This window comes from Callorhinus ursinus, unplaced genomic scaffold, assembly GCF_003265705.2.
Source record: "Callorhinus ursinus isolate GAN/ISIS: 27379988/994484 unplaced genomic scaffold, GSC_fseal_2.0 scaffold38, whole genome shotgun sequence".
NCBI classification, from domain to species: domain Eukaryota; kingdom Metazoa; phylum Chordata; class Mammalia; order Carnivora; family Otariidae; genus Callorhinus; species Callorhinus ursinus.
Window position 1 is genome coordinate 8,713,683 of NW_027397100.1, and position 12,312 is coordinate 8,725,994.

Sequence of the window (12,312 nt, forward strand, 5' to 3'; positions counted from 1 at the left end):
TGACAGGGAAAACTAAACTAAATGTATCTAGGCAGAAGATTGAGCTCTCAACTATATGGCTTTTAATAAATCACTCATTCTTTGGGTCTATGAATGGGATTTGCTAGAAATTCTATAACCCAATGATTTAAAACAGCAAAAATGTTTCTCAGATCCCTTTCTCATTCATTTAGAAAATATTTACTGGGAACCTAATGTGTATCTATTGCTAGGTACTAGGGATAAAAGAGGAAGAAGACCTGGTTTCTGTTCTCAAGAGTCTTATAATACAGTCAGAGACAAACAGATGTCTACCACACAGGATGGTAAATGCTCCCATAGTGGAAAGCAGAGGATGCTAGAACCTAATCCTCAACATTTGGGAGTGGGTAGGTGGGTGGGCGTAAGGAGAGGGCTGAGGAAGTGACATAGGGGGAGAAGATTCTTAAAGAAATTTAGCCTAATCATCAACTGTTAAGGAGGATATGCTGGAATTCTCATGCCTTGCTGGGGTGTGGGGAAGGTGAGGACCAGAAAATGATACAACAACTTTGGAAAACAGCTTGGTAGTTTCTAATAGTGAACTTACACTTCCAATATGACCAAGTCGCTCCATTCCTAGGTATTTACCTTAGAGAGATGAAAATATATGTTTATCTAAAGATTTTTAAGCAGCTTTATTAATAATAGCAAGACACTGGAAACAACCCAAATGTTCATCAAGAGGTGAATAAATTAAAAAACGGATACAATGGAATGCAGAAATATAATGGAATACTGCTAAAAACGAACAAGAACCAAATTACTGATACATGCAAAATGAATGAATCTCAAAAACAATCTGTTGAGTGACACAGGCTAAACAAAACACAGACTAAATAAATTTAAATTTAAAAACTGATATTTGATTCAGTTATTAGGAAGCATCTAAGTATGTTTGGAGAAACTTAGGTATGGGAATCTACTTTCCAACTATAAATCTTATGAAACCTAGATACAAAGCAAGTGCTTTATGAAAATTTAGCACTGAATTGAGATGTAAATATGCACTGGATTTCAAAGACTTAGTAGGAAAAAAGTAAAATGGCGCAATAATATTTTTTGTTGATTACCTGTTGAGATGATTTTTATTATACTGGGTTAAATAAAATGTATTATTAAAATTAATTTTGTTTTTTTTAACCTTTTTACCATGCTACTGCAAAATATAAAACTATATACCTTGCTTGCATTACATTTCTATTGGACATTGCCATTTTATATCTCCATTGTGTTGAAAACACAGACGGATACATCCATCAAATTTACAACTATACACTTAAAATGGGCATGTTTTATTATAAATAAATTATGCTTCAATAAAGTTGATAAATATTAAATTGGGTAGTATATGTGCATGTGTGATAATGTGTGTGTGTAAATGACTATCTTGCTAATGACCTTTGCTTATCAATAATCAGAAATGAAAAAAATTCACAGATATGCAAACCCTTAAGAGGAATAGTTCATGTGACACATTAAATTATATTGCAGTTACTTAACATTGGCCTCCCTCACTAGTGATTGAGTTTCTCAAAAGCAAGAATCCTGTCTTGTTCATCTCTGTATTAAGCCTAGCACTTAACATAGTAATTTAACATTTATCAGTGTTTTAATAGCTGCAGAACTGTCCCAGACACATTACATATAGTTTAATTTCCACAAAATCCCTGCAAATTTGGCATCGTTACTCCCATTTTTCAGATGAAAAACTGAGGGTCAGAGGTCAGAAAGGTTGGAGTCACTCACCAAATAGCCACTAGTAAGTGAAAGAGCTTTGTTCCAAACCCACATTTACCTCAACTCCCAAAACCCACTCTTCCATGCTATATCACACTGCCACCTTTCCAGGAGGGCATTTCATGATTGCTCAATGCCTAAATCCCAGTAAAGAGTGGTACTTAGGAGCAATGGAACCACAGAATTTTCCTGAACTTCTAGTGCTACAGCCTCCAAGTCTTGAACGGGCTTCTCTCTAGACAGAGAGCAACTTGGCAACTCTTGCTAGATCAGGATGAATCTAGTAGGAAAAAAAAAAAATCCCTCCTAATTAAACTTTCCATTTGGGAGTCTGAAGAAGAAAAATAACACAGAACAAAGAAGCATGGGAAAGAGAAAAAAGGGAATGCTGAATCTGCTAAAATAGCTAGTTAATGAAAAGAATTAATCTAACAGTAACTTCAGCATTCAAATATGAAAAGTTAGAGGAGATCCTACAGAGGTACAGTTTCTAAAGCTTTTGGAGCACCTTTTTAATTAGGCTCCCAGAATCTCAGCATTCCTGTTTGAATAATCCATATTTCTGGTTATTTATTCAGCTCCCCACTGCTGCACATTACCAAGCCATATGCTACAGGAATACATCACTTCATATTTGCACTCAACCATCCAAAGACATTGGCAGTTCAGACCTTTAAGAAGCTTAGGAAAAAGTCCCTGTAGAGTACAGTTTTAAGGTTAGAAAGCCCAGGAAGCCAAATGCATCTTCTTTATATGCCATTTACTTGGGAGAAGGCGGGTCATTTCAACAAAAGAACAGGCAATTAGAAGGGTAAAGGAGATAAACAAACAAAAGACTCAAGAGAGTAAAGCTAGCAAAAATCAGCTGAAAACTAAAGGCCTCCGAATAATTCCAATGCCCCTCTCTGCACTTTAAAATAGATTTTTTAAAGCAATTCCACAAAGGAAGATTTTCAATCAATCCAAGGTCTCGTATGCACTGGACAAACGAAGAGGTCTACTGTGCCCCCAGCCCTACACATGCCTAAAGAGAAGATATTTTAGAAACATAACCTTGAAAATCTTAAATACAAAAATAGTTTTAAACAAAAACATGGTCACTGAAGAATTTGCTACAATATCAAAACAATGGAAATAGTCTCAATATCACCAACAGAATACTAAGTAAGCTATCTTTCCTTAGAGTCCATTATACAGTTACTGAAAACTCCCACAAAGATGTCACGGCATGAGAAATGCCACGTTAAGTTTAAAAAGAAACAGTACAGAAAATTACATTTGTGACAGGACTAAAAAGCTGGCAAAAACAAGGAAATAATTACAGAAAAAAAGAGTGAAAGAAATCTACACTCAAAGTTGGCTTGTGTTTACATGACAAGAGCTGTTTTTTTAGCTTCTTAGAGGCAGGAATCCTGTCTTACTCATTTCTTTTATAAGCGCAGCACTTAACATAGTACCTTATCAGTGTTTTAACAGCAGTTTTGCATGTCTATATTCTAAATTATATTTAATAGATACATTTATTGAATTTATAAAAAATTTTTTCAAAGATCTAGTTTAACATAGTTTGCATGTACATGAATAGAAGTTTCAAGAGTGCAGACTCTAGCTCGATTTCATGAAGAGTAATAATGATTAGTGTCTTCCAGCCACACAAACATGGTCTAGTGGCTCTCAGTTTAAAAAATGGCCACTTAACCCCACCACACTCTGGTCACCATACCCCTGCTCCCATTTCTCCCAGATTTCTCAAGGGTTATTGACACAAGCTACCTCCCATTTACTTCCAACATTAGGATTCCATGAAATATACTAAACACGATATCCATTTTAAAGATTTTATTTTTATTTATTTGACAGAGAGAGACACACCGAGAGAGGGAACACAAGCAGGGGGAGTGGGAGAGGGAGAAGCAGGCTTCCCGCTGAGCAGGGAGCCCAATGTGGGGCTCGATCCCAGGACCGTGGGATCATGACCTGAGCCAAAGGCAGACGCTTAACGACTGAGCCACCAGGCGCCTCAACATGATATCCATTTTAAATACCTTAAGGAATTAGAGCATAAATAATAGGAAGATCTATAAGGAAATTACCATAAAGAAAAGTTCGAGAACTGTCTTGCACATTTTCATATCTCCTATGCAAGCCACATAGCACATGTGCAATTCACAGAAAATATATAATGAAAAATATGTATAAATAAAAAATGATACTCTGCTATCAACAAGAAAAATACAGACAAACATATGGAATAGATAGGTCTATGTGATATAAAGTTAGAAATTAACATAGGGTATGTTTAGAAGATCATGACTAGATTTCCCAAAACCGACACAGTAAGAGGAGCAAAAAGACATTTCCCTTCAAGAGCAGTCATATCACCAACTGATACAACAGGTTACAAACAGACCAAAATGTACTTTCTATTCACCCACTCTAACTTGAGAGAAGACCCTCTCGACACACACACACACCCACACACCCACACACACCCACACACACCCACACACCCACACACACACCCCTGAAGGACCTACTGTTTTTCATATCTAAGAAACTCAACAGGTTACAAACAGACCAAAATGTACTTTCTATTCACCCACTCTAACTTGAGAGAAGACCCTCTCGCCCCCCCCCCACACACACACACCCCTGAAGGACCTACTGTTTTTCATATCTAAGAAACTCAATGGCCATAGATACGTGTTCTGGAATTTGGGCTAACGGTGAGGAGCTGGACAAAAAAACCGGAGCACTAGGAGATAAGAAACGTACCTGAGCATGAGATTCATCAGCTGTAGACCCTCACCCTTCAGGAAGCGCTCACGATTGGAACTGAGCATCAGGCAGGAACAGAGTGAATCAAACAGATTCTCCATCATCTCCTGCTCTTCAGCGGTGCTAGGATTGTGTCTTTTAAACACCTGTTGAGCAAAGACACCAGAAAGCATGGAGCCATAAGAGAACATCTTTTCATCAGTCAGCACTCAACAATTTCTGAAGTCTGCCTGTCCTGATAAGCCCAACAACTGAGGAAGCAGAAGCTCACCAAACAAAATTCTCTGCAGCTTCCATGTTAGAGAAACTGGACTTTCTGAGTCACAGGTATTAGACAGCTATCAGTTCAAACAAAAAACCAAAACACTCAACTGACCACTGGGTCCATAAGTGATTGATAGTTCCAACGAGGCAGATTTAAAAACAAAACAAAACAAAAAAACCCGAAAACCCAAACCAACAAAACCCTTTTACTGTGAAATGGAGCACAGACATAGAAAATTCCATAAATGGCATATACAGCTGAAACCACCGTCTCCAGGTCAAAAACCAACTTTGCCAGTTCCCTCCAAACCCCTCTATTTGCCCAGCCCAACCACGACCCAGTTCACCCCTTCTAACAGAAACCACAATCTGGAAGGGCCACAATCTAAGGAAGTTTCCTAACCGTTGGGGCTACTGAACTGCCTTACACAGCAGTTGTGGCTCTAAAGTCATGGAAATAGCTAAAAGCAGAAGTTTCGTCTCTGCCAGAGATACACGGCATGTTAAGAGGAAAGCCTTTTATCAGTATATGCATACCCAGAGACTCCACTAAAAAATGATCAATAATCTTGCAGGAACAGGACGAAGCACCTTCCCAGAACACTGGGAACAGATTCACATTTCAAAGCTCTATTTTTTGGGGTGGAGGCCAAGCCACTCAGGCTGCTGGCACCAAGATGGCAGATGTATGCAAACTGACATCTCAGACACTCCCAACACTCAAGATTTTATCCAAATGATCTATATTCAGTCTTGGTTTTAGAATAGCACAGAAGAGATTTGTTAGAAGAAATCTTAACAGTATTTTCAGAATGCCAGCAGAACATTTCAACTAGACTTACATTTCTTACAATGAGAAAATGGCATTTTCTAATTTCTCTCTTTTTTTTAAAGATTTTATTTATTTATTTGACAGAGAGAGAGAGACAGCGAGAGAGGGAACACAAGCAGGGGGAATGGGAGGGCAAAGCAGGCTTCCCGCGGAGCAGGGAGCCTGATGTGGGGCTCGATCCCAGGACCCTGGGATCATGACCTGAGCCAAAGGCAGACGCTTAACAACTGAGCCACCCAGGTGCCCCATTTTCTAATTTCTTATTCCAGCCTCTAGAACCACATCCTTCCCTATCCTCTTCCGTGACCTCTATCCCACAGCATTGGAACTTGTATTCCTTGAGCTTATCTGGATTCTAAATGAAGAGAATCCATTTTACTGGCAGACTGAAAGGAAAGGAAGTGATTAATCTTGGGACTGGGTCAACTGGAAATAATTTGGTATTCTCGGCCCAAGAATATACCCTTAAGCAGGAAGCACACCTCTTCTGAATTGACAAATATCAGAAGACGGAGAAAATCCATAGCAGATACACAGTGATACCTGGTCATAAAGAGCAAATGACTAAGAAAAGGAGGCAAACTATGTAGCTCCACTGTAACCTCAAACCTGCCAACATACTCCATATGGCTTGCATTACATGGCCTATTTCTTCCCACATTTTCTAGCTCCACCTCCCATTTAAAGCAGGCCATGTATCTTCATGGCAGACAGGAAGCATAAGAATTACTCACGGATAACTGCTGAAGAAGCACATCGATTCCATCCAGCTCCCCAAGCAATTCCCTGTTTTCTAAAAGGGGAAAAAAATAGAGGAAGAAAAAAATGAAGCTAACTGTCAGATTTTACAGCCGTCTAACACTGATACATCAGCAAACAAAATCAATACAGCTTGACAGAGTACAAAAGCTGCACAGAGAGCGAGAGGGAGAGCAAGGGGATGCCAAAGGCAAGAGAGCTTGCTGTCATGATTTGAAACAAGCCTGGCTCCTATCCTAACAGAATATCAATACTGAGAGGGAGCCTCACCATCATTGTCCTGGAGCAATATGGCCAGCACTTCACTACAATACAGTTTGTTGGCATCAAAAGGCATCTTTGCCTGTGGGGAAATAGGAGAAATGAGAAAAAATGTTAAGGGGCCATGCTTCCTTCCCCGGGATGAATTTTTCACAAGAACTAGGATCTGAGTTAGAAAGAAGCAGAAGTTAGAAAGCAGAAAGGCAGGTTAATGGTAAAAAAAAAAAAAAAAAAAAAAAGTCTGCCTCTACTCTCAAGAGATCAGACTCAAATACTACATAGTAAAACCATAAATGGCAGATGTACACAATGGCTCTCACATTGCTAATGCCCAGGTATGAAAGTCACTTCCTCAGTGAAGCCTTCCCAGGTTCCCCATTTTAAGTCCAGGGACTGTTGTCTAGCATTATAGTACATACTCAAATGTGAACTAGAGGAATGATTGAAAGTTTTGAAAGTTTTGAAATTTTAAGACTAAAATCCATTATGAAGCTTTGTTCACATATTACAATCATAAAATTAGGCTGTAAATTAGCTGACAGATGATGAGAGGAGGTGAAAAGAAAGCAAGTTCTTGTTTAGATTAGTTGAATGTATTTATAATAAAGTAGTTCCTTTTGGATTTTTTTAATGCTTAAAATTTAATTTGAAATCATAAACCTATCTGTTCGTGTGCCATAATCTGCCTACTATTTAAAAAGGAAACCACATTAAAAATGCAGAAATGTGTTAATATTTTAACACCCAAATTACTACCCACAATTCTTTTCCTGCTGCATGCTCTGCTACTTGGTGTTTCAGAGGGGACATATTTACTGCAGAGACTATCTTTTATGGCTGTCCACATTTTTGCTTCGGTAGCAAGACAACTATCTCACCATTAATAAGGCCCCTTTGGATAAAGGTGCACAGAGGAGCAAACCTCATCGATGTGTTTTTATTTACCATCCCTTGGTCCTTAAAATGCAGGCACATGGACAACAATTGTTAATCAACAGCAGCCTTGCTACCTATCCAGGTTTTTGAAATGACAAATCATTTCTGTACCTGGAAAGGATAGGGAAGTGTTCGTCTTAGAGCTAACACCTCCATCACCTTAGTGCTATTCACAGTTCTGTTTGGACACTGATTTTGTACTTAAGAAGGAAGAGTGGCCCCTAATGAAGCAACACCCAGCAACTTTTCAGTTTTCTATGCACGTTTTTCTCATCAAGCCTAAGTGCACCCCACAGGGTTTCAGGAAGCTGACCATCTTAGGTTAAAAGATCTGTTAATGCCAAGTCTTACGTGTACTGACTCTGCAAGGTATGCTCCCTGGGCAAGCTTGAGGCCTTGTTTCAAGAAATTCAGCATATAACAGCCAGGGTTTAAATGCAATCTGTAGTATGTTTCACTTTAAGGAAAGCAGTTTTATAAAAGTCAAAACACAGTGATAAGCCAAGGGGTAAGCATCTCTATCAGAATCAAGGACCTGCTAATAAAATTACTTACTCAAATTATTTAAATTACAAGTACTGGTATTTTTAAATGATTTAAGCCACCACCACTTCACTTATATGCAGCTTTTCAAGGACCAGGGTTCTTGTTTGAAACAAGATGCACTTAACTAAAAGAAGCCAAAAGACATCATAGCCTTTCTGTGGTTTCAATGCCTCTTGTCCTTTATTTGATTTTATAAATCCTATCTCCAAGATAAGGGGGAGATTTTCTCTTTTTTTTTCCAACGAGTATTTATTGGGCATCTGCTATATGCAAGAGAAAGAACTAAACATGGAAAGCACACAGGTGAATTAGACGTGAACCTTGTCCATTGTTACGGCATTTAAAAATATTACGCTGAATTAAAAATAATTTTAATAAGTAATACGGTCATGTTTAAAAAATATATATATGAATCTAGGATTGATGCACCTAGGTTTGACTCATGAGCATGTACTACCTATGTGACACAAAGTCTACAGTTCCCAAACTATGTGCCGAGGTACCTGGGGTGTCAAACTCAGTTCACAGGGGCACTGCAGGATACTTTAAAATTTCCAAAGAAAGCACAGTGACATTTGACATCTGTTGAACACTGCATTAACTACTAGCTCCAGGTATACTCTTTTGATGACATCCTGTCTTTGTGAAGCTGGTTTTTGGTGGTTGCTGCAATAAAAGAACTGTGTGAAAATCAGTATGGAGCAGGAATGAGGGCGGTGGTGTTCAACTGGATTCCAAGGTTTTAGAAGTTGTGCAGCACTCAAAAGGCACACACATCTATTAGTAAGTAACTGTGGTCTTTAAGTATAAAATAAAATTTTTTTTCTTTTAATTCATGTGTATTACTTTTTCAAATGGCTACTAAATTGTTAGGGCATAAATACGTATTAAATTGCTTGGACCCTAACTACTTAATAAACATGATTGTTAGGTCCTTCCTGGCATAGGGGCACTATAAAAATGAAATTCCTAAGACATCCAGGGCACCATGAACTGAGGGTGGGCATCTACGACCCAAGGAACATTCCTTGGTCTTAAATTTCCTTATCTGTAAAAAGCAAATAATAAAAAACATCCTAATAATAATAAAATAAATGAATAACATATCAGGAGAGTTATTATGAGAATTAAATACGGTAGTACAGAAGTACCTAACACATAAAGTTTTTCTCATGACTAGAATCAGAAACATCCAGGCTAGAATCTCAGCTCTTATGGTTTTCAGCTACGTGATCTTGGCCAAATTACTCTGCCTCTCTCGCCCAATTTCTCTTATGTTAAGTAAAAATAAGTAATAATTTCCTCATGGGGTAGCTGGATTAAATTAAACAGTAGATACATCACAGGCACCCAACAGCTAGTTCCCCTCTACTGAAAATTCCTGATTGCCCCAGGAAATCTCCAGCTTTTGCTGTAACACTTCAAGGAGTGTCCAGTTTGCCCAAAGTAAACTTTTAAAAATCAAAATTATAATTTCATCACTTTTTCTATTAAAATATAGGTTCTTTGAAAAACTGGCATGAAGGAGGAATCTAATCAGAAAGTCAAAATGATTAGACCCCGTAACTCCCCAACACTGAGCCCTAAAATGCTTCAGAGCCCCTGAAAGGGGTACACTGTAAAGTATCTTGGCAAGAAGGGGAGGCTTTGGAGATACCCGGGCCCAACTGCCACAGGCTCTGCCCCATACTTCCCGTGGGGTTGGGGCAATCACTTTTCTGTGGAATTCTTCCCACATCTGTAAACTGAGGATAGCAGCACCCACTTGGAAGGTTGTAAGGATCAGAAATAATATATGTGAGGTATCCAGAATAACGCTTCCCACATAGTCAACAGCCAACACATGACACTCATATCAGATGGGGAAAACTTAATGGTGATGATAATGACAACCAAGTATTTTAATCTTGTGGAATAGAAATAAAGGAAACTGTGGGCCAGGTGGGAAGGAAGGGGTCTATAATCTTTCACGTCTAGCCAAAGACAAAAAGTCACCAAGCAAGTTTTATTTCTATTTAAATATCAGCCAGAGACGATGGCCTCCAAGCTTACAAAATATCAAACTGCCAAATTACAAGGATATTTAGTTAAAATCAGGAGAAAGGAGAACTCATTTAGGAGATATGGTCTCTTGGAGTTTGTAAAGTTAACCAATGGGACCTGAAGCTTCTGGGGGCTGTCTTCTATCCAGGAGCCTGGTGATCCTAAATCTTTCAGCTGTCAGAGTAATTATAGAGTCAAGCATAGGTTTGTACTCAGCATGTACTAGCCTCGAATAAAATTAAACTTCACCTCTTTGGGAACTGCTGCTTTTTTGGAAAGTACAAAACAATTATGCTCCCACCCGCAGCCAGAAGCTGCAGGTTATTTCTGCAGCTCACCTCTGGTACCTGGAACACATGGGGCAGGTTCAGACACATCCACAGCTCTGTAAAATTGCTGAAGCAGATTGTGCCCTGTAAAATCCCAGCTCCTGGTCATAGGAGGCTAAGAACTTCCCATCAACCAGTTGTACGCATAGTATCATGTAGCCTATTCTCAATTCATTAGCTCACATGCTGAATGTTACAACTGTTTCTGAAACACTGATTTAACTGGGAAACAAAGGGAATCTTAATTTTGTTTCTTTTAGAAAAGGAAAAATAAAACTTTGGGCTTTGGTGTTATTTTCAATAGTACACAACATCCTAATAAGCTGGTATTCCCCATAAAAATGAACTGTGATGGTCTCGCTCACACTCCTGTTACCTGCTCACCTGCTAACCCATTTAATGCAATTGTCTGCAATAGGTTTCATCCTCATTAGCACAAATTAGTGACATTTCATTAAGTGGATGAAAAATCCGTGAGTATTTCTATATACTGCTAGGCTACCAGCACCAAAAGAGGACTCATCAAGGTGCCACTCACTGAAGAAATACTCAAAGACTACTGAATAAATATGGGATGATCAAACAGCAAGGCTTAACAGGCAACATAAACTATGGTGGTTCTCAGATGTTAACCAGCCGCCAAGTCACCTGGAGGGCTTCTTAAAATTAACTGCCAGACCCACCCAAGATGGGTGGAGTCAGCAGGTCAAGGGGTAGGTTCAAGAATTTGCATTTTTAACATGTTGCCATGGGAACACATCTTGAGAACAACTGGGAGATGCAAAAATAATGGAGACCCAGTCCTTGCTTTCAAAGAGTTGATGGATACTTAAAGAAAGACAATAAGCACATACACCAAGAAGGTCTGCTGGGTGGTGAAGAAAAAATGCTTCATGAGGATAAATGTCACACAGTTATAGGTAAATGTCAGAACCCAGATCTGCTGCCTCCCACAAGAGAACCAGTATGGAAAAAGTAAAATGTCTGATATTCAGACAAGAAAGAAGGTGGCAATGGGCTGGGGGGCAAAGTAGTGCCATGGAAAGGGTGTGTGAAGAAAGTCTGGAGTCTTGGATTTAATCCCAGCTCTATCTCTAACTAGCTGTATGAATTTGGGCAAGGCACTTAATCTCTATAGGTCTCGATTTTTTTAATTTGCAATAGAAGTTATAAATTTCCTTTCAGTTCTAAAAATGATGGTGGTTACATGAAAGAGTAGGGATTTAAACTGATTAATGAAGGCTGCGTATAACTGAGAAGTATGTAAGAAAGACAGGAGTCATTCCTGGTGGAAGGAGGAGCATGAACAACAGATACAGAGGTCAAAATCATTCTGACCTTTGCAGGGCAGGGGGTAGGTAAAAATGTCTGAAAAGTAATAAGACCAACATTTAAAAAGTGAGAAATGAAAAAGTCAGACTGGGCCAGGTATAAGGGGACTTTAAAAGTAAGCAGAAAAGGTGGGATCTGATGGAGAGGTCATCAGCATCGTGTAGAAGGAGGTTCTTGAACAGGGAATGGCACACTGAAAATGGAGTGTTAAATCTAGTGCAGGAGTAGTGCAGAATAAAAATGGCTAACAGTAATGTTCACATCTCCAAAGAGCAGAGGATATTAGTGAGGGTTGTCCATTAGAATCACAGGTGGAACTTCTCTAAAATATACCAAAGACAGAGACTGAGACAAAGGGTCTGGAAAACTGCTTTTGTTTTGTTTTTTAGATTTTATTTATTTATTTGAGAGAGAGTGTGTGTGAGAGAATGTGCATGAAATGGGGGAGGGCCAGAGGGAGAAGCAGACTCCCTG

General features: G+C 38.9%; 1 protein-coding gene across 1 annotated transcript in view; it reads right to left on the reverse strand.

The window, feature by feature from the left end:
* CTNNBL1 (catenin beta like 1) overlaps positions 1–12,312 on the reverse strand; it is a 160,032-nt gene that overhangs the window by 79,700 nt on the left and 68,020 nt on the right. Inside the window, exons 8-10 of the mRNA XM_073880447.1 lie at positions 6,662–6,734; positions 6,367–6,425; positions 4,534–4,682 (exon numbers count right to left, since the gene is read on the reverse strand). Of these exons, the coding sequence (XP_073736548.1) occupies positions 4,534–4,682; positions 6,367–6,425; positions 6,662–6,734 (281 nt within the window). The remainder of the gene's footprint in view (positions 1–4,533; positions 4,683–6,366; positions 6,426–6,661; positions 6,735–12,312) is intronic.